Below are 20278 nucleotides of genomic sequence, written 5' to 3' on the forward strand. Positions count from 1 at the left end.
GTGGTTTACAATCTGTAAGCCAATTGCCCCCAACAAGCCATTAAATACAATGACATAGTAAAATGGTGTATTTTATATACACTAGCAAAATCAAATTTGGTTTATGGAATTGATATATTTTTAAAATATTTCCAAGCCATGGATGGTTGAATCCATGGATATGGGGGCAAGACTGTACACGCTGTTTCCAAAACAAGATGGAAAAACTGCTTGCTACTGTATTTCTTTTACCATGAATGAAGATTTAATGAGTCAGGAAGTCAAACTCAAAAAGTGCAGTAAATCACTGAAGCTTTGATAGCATAAAGACAAGAAAGTTTAACAGAATTATTAACCAGGGAAAGTGGAGATTGGTATAAGAAGAGAGTTGTGGGTGGGGAGATATTTGAACATTAGTACTTATATTGTCTCTGCTAGGAAGTACATTACCATGAATCTTGATTAATTCTGATGTGCCAGCCAGAATAATGCTGGTGCCAGTGATACAAATAGTCAGTACTCTTGAGGGAACAATGTTAATGAGACTACTCCAGAATTCAGCAAAACTACAAAGAATCTGCCAAAAGATAAGTTGGTGTAAAGGTGCTCTTCTTCTGATGGAGTACTAATTTCAAGTTTTTTCCTATACCTGTTTCCTAAAAGATCTGGTCCAAAGCATATTCACTTGGAAATATGTTTACTAGTTTCACTTGCACTTAATTTCATGTAAATCTATTCAGGGCTGTTGTTCAAGAGTGAAATCCTATGCACATTAAGGAGCTTGCAGCATAGGTTTTTAAATGCACAACTGTGGTGGAATGTGCAGCCTTGCCTAAAAGTATTTTATCTTTGGGCAGCCATTGGAAGTATTTCCAACACTTTGCACCATTCAAGTTGTGCCTGACAGATGGAGTAGGGAAAATGTAATCATTGGGATCTTAAGAATTCTTCCAGGATTTTCTGTGCTTCCTGGGAAGAATCTTATTGTACACTCTGCCTTATTCATAACATTTTCAAGGGTCTGGATGATCACATCTTCACATTTATATATGTGTTTTTACACCATTTCTTCCATCATTTTCTTTTCAGGGGGGAAAAAGGGGGGAGACTCAGAACAGTTGTGACAGTGCTTTTTTTAATGGTAATATTAAGGAGCTTTCTGTTTGGAAACAGACTTGTTTCATTGTTGTTTCATTTATAAATGAAATTGATCAAATATAAAAATATATGGGTTGTGCACACCGGCATTTTTGGCTGGGTTGGGCGTAGTGTTCATATAATGCATGCCCCAGCTCCACCCCCAGGATGTCGTGGTGCCATGCGCTGCACCACATGGCATGGGGCATCACAGCACTCCTCTGGTGCTGCGTTCACACCAGTGAAGTGTCGACTCGCCTCTACCATTCTTGAATCATTCATGGAGCAGCCATTTCCTGTTAATACCAAGTTTCTGTTAATAGGAAATGGCTGCTCCACAAATGATTCAAGGATGGTAGTGGCAAGGGGACGCTTCACTGACATTTCAGAAGTATGACCGGCTTTCACACCCTCATGGTTCAGGGATGTTTTACTGGTGTTTTACTGGTGCATAACCCAGAGTAAATGCCAGTGTAAAAATCTTAATCTGTACGTTTTTTAAGTTCTATCCACACCTAGTTGTCTCCCATGCACATGGCACAGCCACCATTTACTGTAGTTCCCTTATCCAGCCTGCTTTTAGGGTAAGCACAAACAGTTATGCCTGCCAGAATGTTGTCAGTTTTTCAGCATTGTTTTCCTTTGCTTCATCTTTTATATTTGTTGTTACCTGCCCTTAAATCTTACCCTCAGTTTATCCAGGGGTCATACCATACTCATAATTTTGACCCCCAAACCTTCTCTTGACTTATACATTATGTTGACTAAGGCCTGTTACAAACGGGCCAGAAAGTACGCGCAGAGCGCGTACTAGGGTTAGAAAGGGGCGGTGCTTCTGCACCCCCTAACCCTAGTGCGCGCTCCGCGCACACAAAATGGCGGTGGCCGTTCCACACGGCCGTCGCCATGATGACGTCACAACCGCGCCACCTCTATACGGGGCAGCGCGGACGTGACGTCCTCGCTCCGCGCCAGGGCGCTTAGTGTGCCCTTAGTGCGGAGCAAGAAGGAGCTCCGCTTCCAAGCTCCTTCCTGGTTTGGTCCGCTGGGTTCAGCCTTCACACGGCTGCGCCCAGCGGACCAAAGGAGAAAGGGGCCAAGTGGCCCCTTTCTCCTCCTCCCCGCCGCCGCGGGGTGTCCTTGGGGCTTGAAGCCCCAAGGACACCCCTTTCCAGGCTGCGGGGAAGGGGACTTTTGCCGCTTCCCCACAGCCTGAAAAGCGGCGGATCGGGGCCTCAGCGGCTGCCGCTCTGAACACTGAGGCCCCGATACTCCAAGGAAAGGGGCGGGTGCAGCCTGCCCCAAACGGGCGGTCTGTAACCCGCCTTATATACAAGTATAAATGTTAATAAGCCATGAGGAGGAAAGGTTGGGCATGTAAGTACCTAGCTGGACCTGTCCAAACACTATTCTCAAGTTCCTATAAATGAGCATTTTCCAACAAGTCATCTCTTCCAGGAAGGCATCATCCAAGTCTTCAGTCTGGCTTGAGATGTGTGCAGTAGACATGGCTTGAGATGTGTGCACCCACAATGACATCCCTGTTGTTTCTGTCACCCTTAATCTTTACCCAGATGCTTTCAACCTGGCTTCCAGGATTTAAGTCATGGATCTCTTCACTGGTATAAACATCCTTGACATATACAGTAATGATACTCCTCCTCCTCTTCTGTTTGGTCTGTTTCTCTGATATAGGCTATACCCTTCTATTACTATCTTGCAATCATGACACATCTAAATGTGCCCTAGAGAAAGTGATTGGAATAGGTAACCTTTTGGCCACTTCCAAATATAATTCTATCCCCAGTAGCAAATGATTAAAGGCCTGTGCCATGCTAAGCATATCTAAAATTACAAGTCTACATAAAAACTGTGTTTGGGATTTGCCAGAAAGAAATATGAAAGGATATGCAAATACACCCTTAATTTATATTACTGAATCCAAAGGAAATATACCAGCATTGTCTTTTGTTAGATATGTCAATAGAAGTTATCCATAGTCTGGACTTAACATATGCCTTTCTGGTTTTGTTTGTTAATACAGAAATATGTTTCCCCCAAGTGGAATATACCCAGAATAGCATCAGACAGTCCTAGAAAGAACAGTGGCTGTTTTTTCAGTTCATGCAATTGTAACATCCTGTAGCAGGGGTAGGCAACCTGCGGCCCGCGGGCCGGATGCGGCCCAGCGAGGCCTTGGGACCGGCCCCAGCCCGGTCCTGCTGCCGATTGCCGTCGGGGCCTTTGGCCTCTTGTGCGAGGGGCATGGTGGGACAATTGTCTGTAGAAGCCTCAGAAACATGCATTTATCTTAACATTTTTTTAAAAATCAGCAAATTTTTTCGCACGTCTTCCATTTTTATAAAAAGTGTCCTCCATTTGAACATTTTGTCCTACATTTGTCCCGGTTTATTTATTTATTTTAATTTTTTTAAAAAAATTTAATTATTTATTTTTTGGCTTCGGCCCCCCAGTTGTCTGAGGGACAGCAACCCGGCCCCCGGCTCAAAAAGGTTGCCTACCCCTGTCCTGTATCCTAAACAAAACTTTTCACCTTCAGGGGAAAGTGCACGTAAAAGCATGGAAGCAAGCAAGCAAGCAAAAAACGGCTGAAAGTCATAAACTGATCAGTTCCTGGAAATTAATTTGTCTTTCCGACAGCAAGTAAGGTAACATTCAGGAAATAAATCTGAGTGATCCTCAAAGCATCACTTGTATAACCTTGACAGCAAAATGTCATTGAAGTATTGCATATATACAGCAAGATACTTTTTTTTCTTTTTTCGTCCTATTGAAAGATGCCGAGATACTTCCATGTGAGTCAGATGACTAAAGCTGATTCAAACTGGTGCTTGATTAAAATATGTTGTCTTGGAAAGTGCATTAAACCAACAACAAAAACCCAAAAGCTTTCAAGTGCTTTTTTTTGTGCTGAGATGTTCCAACAGCTTAGTTCCATTCAGAATTTTAAATTAGCAAGATGAAACCCCCAGGTGATAAAGATGAGTGGTTTACTTTGGCATTGATGACTGATGGGCTCATGAGAGCATTTCTGCAACAGATAATGTAACAGAAGTTTGCTATTTATGGAAACTAGATTTTTAGGCACATCAAAAAACAAAGTGTTCTTCTGTTGTTCCTTTGGCAATGGCATTAAGAAAGCTACCAAGGTGTAATCCTCCAGTCAGAATGAATCCTAGCAATATAAATAACAAATTGCTGAAATGTGTACATGGCTTGACTTTCCATCAAACCAGTAGAGAGGGAAGTTGCAGTGGCAGGCAGCAACGTAAATCTGAAAATGGAATAAACCAAATGGGAAACATGGAGATTCTATATTTACATTATTTAACAATCTTCAGAAAGAGAACAATTTGGGCTAGCTATGAGAAACTTAAGGGATATCATTTGGTTACAGGCATATCTCAGTTGCCACAGTTACAGGCATAGTTCAGGAACCCAGCAAGATGAGATTGTAAAGGGAACAAATAATAAAGAAGATTGTGATGAGGACAAAAGCAAAAACATGTGACAAATTAAATATTACATGGATGTGCATCATTTGACAGACAGCCCCCCCCCCCCCCCGCAAAAAAGAAACCCTGTGCACCTATTTTGGATACATCCACATCATTGGCTCCATCTTTATTTGAAATGTTGGTATGTGTGGGCAACATAAGTCGCAGAGATTTGCATTAATGCAGTTCCAGAAAAGCATAGTGAGAACCACACATTGGGACTGTGTAACAAATTATTTGCATAATTGCATTGCAAAATGAAATGAGTAGAAACCTTGATAAAGAAGCTCCTTTTATCTAAGTTTTTTCCTGCCCACCCAGCCTCTCAATTTTTCCTTATCCTCTTTCTAGCTGGAAGATTACTATTTTTTAACAGCACTGGTGCTGAACAATGGGAGAAACTTTCAGTTGCTAGATTGCAGCAGTGTGTCTGCAGTAAACAGTGTGATAAAGCCTGATCTGGGAAAGAATGTGGTGATGCTCCTCAGCAGATCCCCCTCTAGTTGTGTGTACCTGCCTACAACAAGCAAAGTAGCAGCAGCCTCCAGTGAATTAGTGACTCAGCCTGCCTTACCAGTTACCTCCAAAATGTTTTTAAGGGGGGGAGCCTAGATTTATACGTTTGGATGAAAAAATGGAAATGATGACAAAACCAGGGGCTGGTGAAAATAAATATAATTTCTGGGTGCATTTTGAAAGAGGCCTCCAAGTGGTCCATAGAAGGTTCACAGCAGGTTTATTTTTCTTACGCAAGTAGGCTTGCCATATCCTGCCTGGGGGCGGGACTTTCCCAGTTTGGGGTGGGGCCACACGGTCCCACCCCGGTTTGGCCCCTCCCCCAGGACCTCCCCCCAGCAAGGCCCTGGAGGCAGCTGCACCCCTCCCCATGGCTGTATGCCACCCTCCCCGCCTCCCTGCCTGGCTTAGCCTAGAGAGCAGGTCTTCAAGACATCTGCCACTCAGAGCTATTGCCAGCCCACTTGGTATATATACCCTGCAAAAGGCATTACTTTCAGGTTACAGTGAGCAAAGAAAAAAAGGCCACAAATGGTTCCTGTTTCACTGGGAGCCTAAATGCCTCCTCTTTTCAATGTCTACCACTCAGTATTCTTGTAATCTTTATCACAGGATCGTTTTGAGGGCCCTAAACGCCTTTCCTTGAAATGCACAATTTTCCCGCAAGCTGACCAATGAGAAGAAGCAACAGCCCTCCGCTTGGGTTGGTTTTCACATGGCTTTGAGGAAGAGATTTTGCCTTGCAAGTTGCTGGTAAATAATAGAAGGCTTTGGGGGGCAAAAAGCTGCAGAAATAGTTTGACCCCCCCCTTAAACATCCTCAGTGCTATGGGATTCTGGGAATTGTAGTTTCTTGTGGCACCAGAGCTCTTTTGACAAAAGGAGACTGAATGGAGGCGTTGCCTGGCTGGGGGCAGAGCCTCTTGCCAGCAGTGAGAAGGCTGCGATGATGAGGAAAAGCAGGGGCTCCTCTGGTGGTCCTGGCCACTTCCCTTGGCTCCCTCCCTCCTCCTCCTCCTCCTTCTCCTCCTCCTCTCAGAGCTCATTCACTCTCCTTGGCTTTTCTCTCTCCCCCCCCCTCTGCACTTTGAGACCCCTTTAACTGCCAAAGCTCAATGCTCTGGAATGCTGATGTCTGTGAGGCATTTGGCCTTCTCTGTCAGAGAGCTCTGGTGCCACAATAAACTACAATTCCCAGGATTCCATAGCACTGAGCCCTGGCAGTCCAAGCAGTGTGTTTTGGACACAGAGATCCTCCAAATGAATCCAGTCCCTAGCTTTTATATCTCTCACACACACTGCAGGAATAATAACCCACTTTAACTCAGTGCTAGGGAATCCTGGGAATGCTAGTGTTTGGGAGACATTGAGACTTCTCTGTCAGTCATGGCTCTGAGGCCACAATGTACTACAATTCCCAGCATTCCCCAGCACTAACCCAGGACAGTTAAGTCACTCTCAAACTGGATTATTTCCTCAGTGTGGATGCAGTTTTGGTGAGGAACTCTGGGCATTTCAGTCCAGCATTGTTTTATTTCTGCAGTGCATTTTGGATTAGAGACAAGGTGACCAGGCATCCTCCTCCTTTTCCAGGACATATCCTCTTCTGTCACATTTCAAAATGTCCTCCATTTGGATCATGGCTAAGAAGCATGGATTTATAATTACATGGGTGTTTTTAGCTTTTATTTTTGGCCATGTCCTACATTTTTTTGCTTGGGTGCCCTACATTTTGGGGTGAGGGCATTGGTCACCTTGGTCAGAGAGCTTTCCAGGGGTTTAACTGCCATTCTGCTGTGGTGCTGGAACAAACCACCATTCCCAGAATTCCATAGCATTCAGCCAAGACAGTTAAAGTGGTCTCAAACCAGATTATTTCTCCAGTGTAGATGCAGCCCAAGCCTTTTGCCTCTCTTATGCCTGAGATTTCAAAGCCCAGCCTTGGCACCACAACAAACTACAAAGCCCAGGATTCCATAGGATGGAGTGATGAGAGTGAAAGCAGTGTGGCAGCAGCCTAAGTGTGCTTAATGCAGTTCTTAAGATGGTGCACCTCTTGCCTACAGAGTCTCACAAGACTTTTTTGTTTAACAACTTGTACCCATTAACTCCATTTCATGTCTCCTTTATTTAGTGGGGAGGAATACAGAGAAAACAAGTCAAAATGAAGGAAAACCAAAGTCCCTTGACCAAAGGGTTTGGTTGTGGAATAAGCCTCTGAAATATGCAAGAGGCAATGTTAAAATAAAGCCATGTTCAATGCTCAAATGTGCTGTTTGGAATGTGGAGAGGGGGGTGGCCAGAAAGGGAAGTACATTTCCGTGATCTGTCTATGAATAATGTCAAAATGTCCTCCATTTTGATCATGCCTAAGAAACATGCATTTATATTAACATTTCTAAAAAAAGCCTCAATTTTTGAGTGTCCTCCATTTTTATAAAATGTGTCCTACATTTGAAAATGTTGTCCTGCATTTGTCCTACATTTGTCCCGGTTTGGAGGTCCTCACTTATGGCAACCCTATACGCAAGCCTTACCTGACCTAGTTCTTCAATTTCACTCATGCATGTTGTTAGTTTTGAGTCAAAGGATTATTGCAACATGTTGAATTGCTCTTTTTTGTATAGCATAGGAACCTAGCCTTATTCTTTCCATGTTATTTCCATTTTCTATTTAAAAAGCAATGTCTGGGGACAATTTGCTTTGTCAAGTGTGGCAGACCTGTATATGCATTTAATCTGGTTCAAAATGATAATGGCATCTTACCATAGGCTGGGTTAAAACTACCATTGTTATCAATTGTTATGGCAGCACGGAAGAATTGTTTGTTGACTTAAGTTTTGCAGGAAACCACAACCGGAAAATATCCTTTTATAGCAATAGCAGAACAGGATGGGATACTGTTTACTTTTGTCAGAAAGATAGTATTGCTGAAACCACATGACATATCTCTTAAAGTAAAACTTAACTTCAAACAGAGACAAGGAGTATTGTCCCAGGAATTTCCACTTCCTTTGCTCACCTCTGTTTTTGATTTTACTGGCAGGAAAAGTCTGTCTGGAAAAGATTAATCTATCTGTATCCTTTTCTTATCAAGCTAAGAGCCGATCGAGCTATTTCTCTCATCCATTTATTCCTTTTTAAATCAAAAGATCCTTGTGACCTCTTCAGGTGAAGGCTACACAATCACAGAGGGTGCAACTGCACTGCAGAATCAATGCAGTTTGATACGGTTTTAACTGCCACTGCTCAATGCTATTGAATTCTGGGATTTGTAGTTTTGTGAGAGCTCTAGCCTTCTCTATCAGAGCACTCTGGTGCCACAACAAACTACAAATGTCAGGTTTACATAGGATGGAGCCATTACAGTTAAAGCGGTATCAAACTGCATTGATTCTGCAGTGTGATAGCAGCCAGAATGTCCCCAGGATTGATGCTCAGCAAAGCTAACCTATGACTTGAAGAAGTAGCAAAACTGGGGAGGTAGGATGGCAATCTTGTATTTAAATGGTGCGTACCCTTCTTAACATTTGCCTCTACTCTGAAGGTTGCCAAACACTATATTTACTCATATATAAGTCTAGAAATTTTAGTCAAAAATTTGACCCCAAAAATCTGAGTCAACTTATCCATGAGTCAGTATAGCCACTATAGTTTAAATCTTTTTTTTTTTAAAGGAACTATCCCCTGGTGAAAGACGAGAGTACAATCTGTCCTAGAAGCACTCACCTCCTTCTGTTTTGTTCATCCAGCCAGTCTTTAGTATGAGAACAAACAGTTATGCCTGCTGGAATTTTGTAGGAGGCTTTTGGCATTGTTTTCCTTTGCTTCACCTTTAGATCCTTTGTTACATGCCCCTAGGTTTTACTCTTGGAGTATATCACGCAGGGCTTTTTGGAGCTCAGATCCGGGGTGACTCCTGGTTCAGCTATGCAAATTCACATCATAATGTGAATGTTTTATCACACCTGGTTGCCCTTCTGAATCAAGGGGGAATCGAATCCAAGGCAAGTCACGTGATGCAGATTCATGCAAAGCGGAATGAGTGCAAATTGTAGTACCACACGGGTGCATACCATGCGGAGTCAATGATTCGAATTGGGACCCTTGCGCATGCTCAGTGGGGGTCTGGACACTGTCCTCCTTCCATGCCCCCTCCTTAGCTGTCATCCTTCATTGGGCTGAAGGAGCAGTCAGGGGATGATGGGATAGGTCACAGGGGGTCACTGGGGCCAGGGTTTGGATGCAGGCGAAGGCAGGGGACGATGGGATAGGTCGCAGGAGGTCACTGGGGCCAGGGTTCGGATGCAGATGAAGGCAGGGAATGATGGGATAGGTCGCAGAGGGTCACTGGAGCCAGGGTTCAGATGCAGGAGAAGGTAGGGGATGATGGGCTAGATCGCAGGGGGTCACTATGGCAGGGTTCGGATGTAGGAGAAGGCAGGGGACAATGGGATAGGTCGCAGGGGGTCACTGGGGCCAGGATTCGGATGAGGGCGAAGGCAGGGGATGATGGGATAGGTCACAAGGGGGCACTGGAGCCAGGGTTTGGATGGAGGAGAAGGTAGGGGATGATGGGCTAGATTGCAGGGGGTCACTGGGGCAGGGTTCGGATGCTGGAGAAGGCAGGGGATGATGGGATGGGTGGCAGGGGGTCACTGGGGCCAGGATTGGACTGAAGGAGCAGCCAGGGGATGATGGGATAGGTCGCTGGATGGCAGAGAGGACAGGATGGCATGAAGGAGGAGGAGGGGGATGTAGGAGAAGGACGCAGGGGGCCAAGGGGGTTGACATTGGAGTGATCTTCCACACCAGACCAATTCGAACTGAGCTTGAAAGCAAATTCTGTGAATTCACTTTTTTTCCGATTTTACCAAAATGAGGGGCCACGGAAGGGGCACCCATAGAAAGGAATCTCGCCTGATAACACATTCACGTTATGACGTGAATTTGCATAGTGGACCCATAGTCACCCTGGATCTGAGCTCCAAAAATCCCCAAAAAGCACCTTGATATATCCACAGGTCATATCAAGATCCATAATTTTGGCTTCAAAACCTATGGTATTCATTCGTTTAATTTAATGGGAGATGATGTGTGGCACACCTTGAGCTAGGGCAGCAACTTCTATACATTTTTGTTGGAAAGCAGGCTGAGACTTTGCTCTTTCATCAAGCTTTTATTTATCTCAAGAATTGGGAACCTTTCCTTTTTGAAGGTTTTTTTTAAAAAATAATTTCATTACAGAAAATAATATTTCAGAAAATAAATTAACCTTCCCCCTTCTCAGCAACAACAACAACACAGAGAAACATTACATTCATTCACTCTCTTGTCTCAGTATTTTCATCAGGACCTGAATAAAACATTGTTCAGTATGTATGCTCTATTTTTAGACATGTGAACCTTTATAATATTCAGAAAAGATTCAGTGATGAAATTTCACCCCTGCTGTGGTTGCCCAATTTTGCTTTATTCTGTTAAGAAGAAATGATGGTATCAGTGCTGGCCTGTTCATGCTGCCAGATATGTGGCAAGATGTGTGAAATGATGTCATGACATTAACATGTTCTTCATTCCCAGCCAATGGCATTATTAGGATAGATGTTATTACATTTCTTGAAGGTGCTCACTAATCAAGCTAGCTCTGAATCTAAGCGTCCAAACAGACAGGCCAAAATAAAGCTGCTTTAGGCCACTTTGGAGGTATGCTGTTTAAATAATGCATACATCCTAAGAGATTGGAAGCCATACCAAAGCCACGCTCTAGTCCTAAGGACTGCAGCTTTTGGTCTCTTAAGATGCATGTGTCATTTAAACAGCATACCTCCAAATTGGCCCAAAGCAGTTTTATTTTGGCCTGTCTGTTTGAGCCCTAAGATCACAAGATGATCCCAGCTGGATCAGAACAATGTACTATATAGTCAGACATTCCTATGGGAACTTTGCAAGCAGAACCATGAGTGTTACTGCATCCACATACTCATGTCCTCTGGCAATTGATATATATGGGCATACAGCATTTAAATACTGACCATGGCGCGTTACAGACGGCCCAGAAGGGGCTGTCTCGTGCCGCCGCCGGTTGCAGCGTCCGGGAATCGCAGCAGCCAAACGGCGCGGTTCCCGGACGCTGCCAAGAAGGAGCGCGAAAATCACGCTCCTTCTTGCTGCCCAGAAGAGACGCCGCGAGGCGCTAGTCATGCACTCGTGGCATCATTTCCGGGGCGCAACGTGCGGACACAGAGCATCCATTACATCAAGATGGCGGCGGCCGTGTGGAACAGCCGCCGCCATTACGGACAGAGTCCGTAACAGGAGTAGGGGCGTCTAGAAGAGATGCCCCTTTTTTAAACTGGGATGTCCTGAGGACGTCCCAAATGGCGGTATGTAACCCGCCCATATGTCCATTATATTGATGCTATAGGTGATAAATATGCTTTATGATTCATTGCCCCTGATAATCTTATCAACCACAGATTCATCTATTCCCTGTTTCAAACTGTCCAAGATGATGGCCATCACTATATCTTAACATCCTACTATGTTTTGTGCTCTGTGAAAAAGTATATCCTTTCATCTGTTCTCTCTCTCTCAATGTTCAACATCAGTGAGTGAAGCCAGGCTCTTGTAGGACAAGAGAGAAGAAAAGTTTCTCCCTATGCAACTTCACCACACTATGTCATACTTTTCAGTTTTATTTCTTTATTTTGTTATTCTACCCATACTTAAACAGCTCCACAGTGAAGTGATATTAATGGTTTTGTTTTCAATTAAATTTTAATGCTCTCTATACCACAATTCCCATATTATTTTCTTGATCAATCACTGCCCTCTCAGTGTATGTGTCGTTGTAACTTTTTGCCCAGCTATGCATCACTTTACACTCATACACTTCCTTGAACTACTTTTGGAAAGTAGTGTAAAACTACTTTCACCAAGGAATTGGGAACTTTGGGTCATCCAATGAGTGCCTCCCCACTTTAATAAATTCATTACTGAAAAGAAAATGGTAAATAAATCAACCTCTTTCCCTTCTCCAATGCCACATCTTTCCTGTAACTGCTACCTTTCACATACAATAAATGAATAGACAAGTTATCTTTTTAACTGAGTATCCATTAGTCTTAGAAATCATGGTACACCAAAGCTCAGGGGGAAAAACAGGATAGCTTTTCAAACATTTCTATTCAGATCTGCATAGATTTATCCACTCCTTGCCATTTAGTCACAGCTACTGGAAAATAAATGTGGTAATCTGTTAATACTTTTATAAACACAGAGATTAACCAACAGCAGCTCCTGAATGGAAAAGAGATGTGACTCAGAGCCACATGAACCTGAAATAGATGATCACATTTTATTTCTGCCAGAATTGCTAGTTTTGCTTTGCTGATATTGCGTTTCTTTCAAGGTAGCTTTATTTATGTATACCTCCCACTTCTTTCTATCACAGGTTGTTGTTTTGCCCTGAATTCTGATTAACATTGTGCTTGTCTCATTCTCTGAACAGCGTATGTTTGAGCAAAGCTATTCAAAGGAAGCTGCTCATTAGTTTTAATCAAAAGTGTGCTTTGATGCAGGGATAATATTTTGCAGGATGGAATGTGTGGTGGGGTGATCTTTGGTCCTTGAGATATATTTGACTACAACTCTCACAATCCTAATAGGAACTGTAGGTCAAAACATTCCCCATCCGTAAGGTAGGGAGTTGTCTCTCTGAACCAGTTTTTCATCCTGCATTCCAGCCAAGTGCTTCCAAAATCCTTCCGCATGACATCAACTCTATGGGCAGCTTCCTCTATTTAGTGAAACTTGTAAGTCTAGAGTCCTCCCACCAACTTATCATATCACCATTCATGAGTCCACCTTGTATCCCTTCTTGCAACCTTCCTTAGCCTATTGTCCTCCAATGCTATGGGCTATAAATCTCACCAATGGTTGAGTATGATTACAGTAGTATACCAAAATTGTCCTAAGGTTGTCTGGTGTTTTAGGCCTTGTTTTTACTTGCTGTTACTTATGCTCTGATTTTATAAAGAAAACATTCCAACTGTCTTTGTTAGGATGGTTTCAAATAAAATAAAAGTGAATACACAAATGAGAATTCAGGGAAAGGACACCTGCTGCCAATATAAAACAGAGAAGACAATGCACTAAACATGGTTTGGGAGTCAGTGGAAGGAAGAACAGTCCAGCATCTTGGGGTTTGCCATTTTTATGTTGGTGCATAAAAAGGCCAAAGATGACACTGTTCAGAATGGTCCACTTAAGTCTAGCATGCAGGATATCGCTTAATTTGAAATAATCAGTGGAATTAGCTTACTGGTTTGTAGCATGATCCTAATGTTGGGCTGTATGTAACATCATTATGATTGCCATCTTTCTTATGTTTAAAAACTTAACTTTTAAAAGTTAAAAGCACTGTAGGATCAGAGGGTTCCCAACCTCTGATCTTTAATCATAACCTGCACTGATTTCAGGATCATTTATTGCCCAGTGCGGTGTAGTGGATTCTGACTGTGGAGAACAGGGTTCGAATCCCCACTCTGCTATAAAACCCATTGGGTGACAACCTCCCTTTGTCCTTTTGAACAAATTCTGCCAAGAAAGCCTTATGACAGGGTTTCCATAAGTCAGAAATGACTTGAAGGCATACAACAGTAACAAAGGGAGAATAAGGCTGCAGTTTCTTATGCTTTTGTTGAAAGATCCATTGAGTCAATGTTTGTTGTTCCTTATCCCAATGAAATATGTCTGAAATCATCTATTTGTTGGTTTTGTTTGCATTCCATTTATATATTTCTTATATTTATCGTATTCTTTAGCAACATGGTATCAACCTATTAATAGCAAATTTATTCTCTTGTGATTCTTTGCAGTTTCTGTGCCTTTCCATTACATCTTTTTATTGCAGATTTGTTCTCCTAAGACACTTGTTCAGGTTCTGTGCCTTCCCATTGCAGCTCCTCATTGAGCCATCCCACACAAGGCGTTGTCCAAACTTGGCCCAGCTTCTCTGCTTTATTTTTTGAACAATGGTGTTAGTTTTTCCATGCTTATTATCCACCATGTGCGTAAATTATCCATTCACTATAAGACGCCAGGGAGGGATGTTTGCAATGCTTAATAATCTGTTTGTGGCATGCTGCTAATAACAGCAGTCTGGTTAGTTTCTGTAAGCTGGCCTTCTGTTTATTAGGCAATTTCAGCATTATTTTCCTGGGTCAGACATCTTGTCAGATGTGTGTGACTCATTACACATCATTGTTTTTCAGCCTTGTCACAATGGATTTGTAATTTAGCGTTGAAATTCAGCATTCATTTGGGACAATATTTTCTTCCTTTCCTCCCACAAGATTGTTTGTTTGCTCCTGTTGTAGTAGAAGCATATATTTAGAAGCACACGATCCAAGATTTAGCAGCTTTTTAACAATTAGCCCACAGTACAGCAATGGCAGAATTTCCTGCGAGGAGGAAAAGCCACCTCCCTGCACTTACCTTTCATTATTTTAAAACCTTCCATACAACGCCTTTATTGCTATGACAATCATACACAGATATATAAATACAAGATCATTAAAAACCACCAGAACTAGCAAATAAAAAATAAACATTTAGATTATTTAATAAATAATATTATAACATTAGATCGCCTGTATCTGAGTTTTGGTATTCTGCAGTGTCTTTTAATGTCCAATTTATCCTTAAGCCTTTTTTGCAATATATGTTTTCTGGGCTAGCCCTATCATTAGGCAAAATTTCAGGCAGGTGGTTTTAAACATCATGAAATGGTAGCAAATCATTTGGTTTCAAATTAATTATCATGGCCCTTTTACTCCCAAGAAAAGGTACTTGCAGGATTTTCTGCATCAGCACCCAAAAGAAATTGGCCACGATCCTCAACACACATTATGTGTTGTTTTACCTCAGACACCAGAACGTCTTGGGTCTGGCCACAGTTGCTTTAGCTATTCAATAATATTATATACAAACAGAGGATCTGATAACTTTATTACTTCCACAACTCTAGGAAAGCTCAGACCTGTATTTTCAGTGGAACTTCTTTTTTAAAATTTCAGACAGCGGAGGGAAATTTCAGGGAGGGGAAGGGAAGAGAAGAGCCTCTGTGGTGTAGCACAGTAGTCTGAGCATTGACCTATGACTCTGGAAACCAGGGCCTGATTCCCACTACCTTTTAAATTGGATCGCAGATCGGTTTGAATTGGTTCAAAAGACTCTGGTTCCCATTTAGACCAAATCGCCGAAGTGATTCTGAGAGGGGGGGGGCATGCACTAGACCCATTTAACCTGCATCTTTTTGATGCTGATGTTTTCCACATCTTTTTGATAAATCGATTCCACACAAGTGTGAACCAGATATGGATCAGAATTGATTTAAATTTGCCCTTCGGCCAGCTGGAGTGCATCCATTTTGAATCGATTCATGCATGAACGTGTACCACAAGTGGGTTATTTTAGAGGGGGGAAATGCGATCAGGGCAAATGTAGTGGGAATCATGCTCCGCTGTTGAATAGATCCATCGATTTGGATTGCACGCTGATTTATCTGTAAGTGGGAATGAGGCCCAGGGTTCAAATCCCCCACTTGGCCATGAAAACCATCTGGGCTATGTCCATTGCAATCCTACTCCAAAGCTTTGCCAGATTAAACATTAGCACTCATCTATCCTAAAATAAAATATAAAGATCCTATAAATATAAATATATAAAATATATTTAAATATAAACAGAAATAAAGATCCTAAAATGCAAAGATATACAACAGAGCCCAAAAGTTAGAATCACACAAACCATCGTATTCCTTATTACCATGTATGGATGTGAGAGCTGGACAATTAAGAAAGAAGATAGGAGGGAAATCAATTCATTCAAGATGTGGTGCTGGAGGAGAGTGCTGAGGATCCCATGGACGTCCCAAAAGACAAATAAATGGGTCCTAGTGCAGATCGTCCCAGAAATCTCAATGGGAGCCAAAATGACTAAACTGAGGCTGCCATATTTGAGCCACATCTTGAGTAAAAACGAATCATTAGAAAAGACAATGATGCTAGAAAAAGTAGAGGGTGGTAGAAAGAGAGGAAGAAGACTGCCAAAAGTATAAATTCAGTCATGGAGGTCACAGGCATGACTCAGTGGAGGAGACACTGTAGAAATAATGCAGTTTGGCACCACTTTAACTACCCTGGAGTTTATCACACAGGGGTTATCCCGTCTTTGTCCCATTCCTGTCCTGCACAATTACGGGAAGGACTTTCAGACAACATTGAGCAGATCCTGTCATTAACCAGAGAGAATGACTTTCCCCAGGGTTTTGCAAGGGCTTTTAATAAAGGGGTTGCCATTGGCATCCTCGGAGGCTGAGAGAGAATGACTTTCTCCAGGGCTTTGCAAGGTTCCTTCAGAGAGGGGTTGACATTGGCATCCTCTGAGGCTGAGAGAGAATGACTTTATTATTCACTAAAAGAGTCTGCTTCCTCAGATGCATTTAGTCTCAAAGCTGCTCCAAAATCTACATGTCTTTTAATTCTATTATTATTATCATCTGACAAGAGTCTGCTTTCAGTTGATAATAATAATAGAATTAAAAGACATGTAGATTTTGGAGCAGCTTTGAGACTAAATGCATCTGAGGAAGCAGACTCTTTCAGTTAATACTACTACTACTACTACTACTAATAATAATAATAATAGAATGCTTCCTCAGATGCATTTAGTCTCAGAAGTTATTATTATTATTAAACTTTATTTCTAAAGCGCTGTAATTATACACAGCGCTGTACAGTGTGCCAAAATCTACATGTCCCTTAATTCTATTATTCTCATTCTTATTAACTGAAAGAATCTGCTTGCTCAGATGCATTTAGTCTCAGAGGTGCAACGAGATCTCTGTAAGGATTTAAGTAATGTGTTTTTTTAAAAAAATAATGGGTTTTTGCTTTTAGTTGGTTGTGTCCTCCATTTTAAAAATGTCCTACATTATGGGCTAAATTTTGTCCTAGATTTTGTCTGGTTTGGTGGTAGTGAATTATAGCAACCCTAAATCGGGGTTCCCAGTAATGTGGATGAATTTCCTACTGGGCTGAACAACGCTGCAGCTAAATAAACTCTGTTCTTTTTCAATCATGACCCTGGCCTCTCTAAGGAAAAGAAATCCACAACACAGAAGCCTCAGCCATGTTGGCCAATGGATTGTGTTTTTGGGAGCCTTGGAAGCCAGAAGTTTGGGAATCACTGATGTAGATGCACTCATATAGTGCTTCCCAACTTTGGTCTCTCCAGCTGGTTTGGACTTCCACTCCCAGAAGAGTTTGGGAATCACTGGTGTGTAGTAGGATACCCATATAGTGCTTCCCAAACTTAGGTCCCTTCATCCGGTTTGGACTTCAACTCCCAGAAGCGGTAGCCAGGTTAGCCAACGACAGGAATTCTGGGAGCTGTAGTGAAAGGCGGCCACCAAAGCTGGGAGGGGAAAAGAAGGTGGAGGGCCGCCATTTGATTGAGGGCGGCATGAAAGCGGGCGGCCTGTTTGATGAGGGCAAGAAAGAAAGTGTTGGGAGTGTCGCCCAATCAGAACTAGAGGGTGGTTTCTCTCACCCAATCAGAAAAAGAGGCGGGGAAACGGAGGAGGCGTGGCTGCCATTTTGTGCGAGCGAGGCTCAGTCTCTCAGGAGCATCGAGCTGCAACATCTCCTCATGCGCCGCTCTGTGCTTCTCCGTCCCCTCCTTCTCTCCTGATGGCGGGGGTGCCTGCCTCGGCGGAGACGGCGGCGCAGCTGAGCCCCTACTTCGGCACCAAGTCCCGCTACGAGGAGCTGAACCGCTCTACCTCCTGGAGGACCCTTACTCCCCGGGCCCCTCGCTGCCGGCTTCCCGCTGCCGGCCTCCTCCTGCGTCCCGCTGCAGCTGACGGCCGTCCTCCGCCACGGCACCCGCTTCCCCCCCGGAAGCAAGTGGAGAAGCTGGCCCGCCTCCACGGCCGCGTGGTCCAGAGGAGCAGGCCCGCCCGCCCTGCCCCGACGCCCAGCGCCTGGCCCGATGCCCCTCTGGCCCCGGCCCGAAGTCGACGGCAAGCTGGCGGCCCGCGGGCGCCGGACATGGAGGCCCTGGCCCGCCGCCTGGCTCGCGCCCCAGCCTCTGGCCCCTCGCGCCGCTTCGCCTTCCTCAGCAGCTCCAAGCCCCGCTGCCTCGACAGCGCCGCCGCCTTCCGGAGGGGCTCCGCGTGGCGCTCTTCGGCTCCGCAGACAAGGACGGTGAGCCCCGATTCCCTCTTACATACACATACGTCCCCCGGCGCCGCCTTGGCTGGGCTTCCCTCAGTAACTGAGAGTGCAACTCCCATCGTCCCCATCATTTGCTCTGCTGGCCTAGTTGTGGCTCCTTCAGTAGCTGAGAGTGCAAGCACCTCATCCCTAGTCACTGGGTGTGTTGGCTTAGTTGTGGCTCCTTCAGTAGCTGAGAGTGCAGCTCCGCAGCTCCCCCGGCGGCCGCTTAGCTGGGGTTCTCCCCAGTAACTGAGGTGCAGTCCATCTCCACTCCACCATCATTTGCTCTGCTGGCTTAGCTGGGGTTCCTCGTAGCTGATGAGAGTGCAGCCCTATCATCCCGTTGGCTCTGCTGGCTTAGCTGGGGTTCCTTCAGTACCTGGGGAGGACAGCTCCTATCATTCCTGGAGGTGTTGGCTAAAGTATGTTGTAGTCCTTCAGTACGTGACAAGAGTACAGCTCCCATTATCCCTCCTTAGCTGAGATTCCCCATTAATTGGTTTAGAGCAGCTCCCATCATCCTTCGTTATTAGCTATGGTAGCTTGGCTGTGGTTCCTTCAGTAGCTGACAGTGCAGCTCCCAGCATCCCCCATCGTTGCCTCTGCTGGCTTAGCTGAGGTTATTTCACTAGGTGATAGTGCAGCACCCATCATCCCCAATTGTTGGCTCTCTTGGCTTAGCTATGTTTCCTTCAGTAGCTGGAAGAGTGCAGCAGCCATCATCCCCCATGATTGACTGAGCTGGCTTAGCTGTGGTCCTCCAGAAACTGGTGGAGGGCAGCTCCCATCATCCCTCACCCCGGCTGTGGTGGCTAAAGCATGTCAATTGTAGTCTTTCAGTAGGTGGCAAGAGTCCAGCTCCCAATATCCCTCCTTAGCAGGGATCCTCCAGTAATTGGTGGAGGGTAGCTCCCATCATCCCTAGTCATTGGCCATGCTGGCTAAAGCATGCCAGTTGTAGTCCTTCAGTAGCTGGCAGAGGGGAGCTCCCATCCTTAGCTGTGATCTTCCATTAGGTGGTTTAGGACAGCCTCAAGCATCCCTCTTCATTGGCTCTGTTGTCTTAGCTGTGGTTCCTTCAGTACCTGGGGAGGACACCTCCCATCACCCATCATTGGTTATGCTGGTTAAAGCATGTTAGTTAAGGTTCTTCAGTAGCTGGCAGAGTGAAGCGCCCCTTATTCCTTTTTAATAATAATAATAATAATTTGTTTTATTTATATACCGCTATTCCAAAGATCATAGCGGTGAACAGCAAGTAAGCTAATTAGCAAGTAAGCTAATTTGCCCCCAACAGTCTGGGTACTCATTTTAGCGACCTCGGAAGGATGCAAGCCTGAGTCGAGCTTGGGCCCTTTTGCTGGTCTTGAGCTCGCAGCCTTGTGGTTTTGAGTGAATGGCTGCAGTACAGGCATTTAACCACTGCGCCACCAGGGCTCCTAGCTTTTAGCTGTGATCCTCCAATAACTGGGGGAGGACAGCTCCCATCATCCCTTGTCATTGGCCATGCCGGCTTAGCTGTGGTTCCTTCAGTAGCTGAGTGAGGACAGCTCCCATCATCCTCAACATTGGCTGTGCTGGCTAAAGCACGCTCTGGTCTTCCATTAGCTGGTGGAGTTCAGCTCCCATCATCCATCATTATTGGCTCTGTTGGCTTAGCTGTAGTTGTCCAGCAGCTGGGGAAGGACAACTCCCATCCCTGGTTGTAAAGTCTGGCTGTCTGTGGTCCTTTTAATTTTGTCTTCTGCTTTCAGGTCTTTTCCTGATGCGTATAAACCCATGTCTTCAGACGCAGTACACAGTAATATTAAGGCCTCAAGTGGAGACCAGGTTCTGATTCCT

The 20278-nt window shown here is 44.2% G+C and overlaps 1 protein-coding gene across 1 annotated transcript in view; it reads left to right on the forward strand.

Annotated features, from left to right (window-relative positions):
- Positions 1-20278, forward strand: part of MINPP1 (multiple inositol-polyphosphate phosphatase 1) — a 72310-nt gene that overhangs the window by 32193 nt on the left and 19839 nt on the right. Inside the window, 8 exon segments of the mRNA XM_042458461.1 lie at positions 17777-17995; positions 17998-18019; positions 18022-18111; positions 18114-18167; positions 18170-18208; positions 18211-18261; positions 18264-18377; positions 18380-18424. Coding sequence (XP_042314395.1) covers positions 17777-17995; positions 17998-18019; positions 18022-18111; positions 18114-18167; positions 18170-18208; positions 18211-18261; positions 18264-18377; positions 18380-18424 — 634 coding nt within the window.

The sequence above is a fragment of the Sceloporus undulatus genome, chromosome 3 (assembly GCF_019175285.1).
Source record: "Sceloporus undulatus isolate JIND9_A2432 ecotype Alabama chromosome 3, SceUnd_v1.1, whole genome shotgun sequence".
In the NCBI taxonomy this organism is placed as follows: Eukaryota; Metazoa; Chordata; class Lepidosauria; order Squamata; family Phrynosomatidae; genus Sceloporus; species Sceloporus undulatus.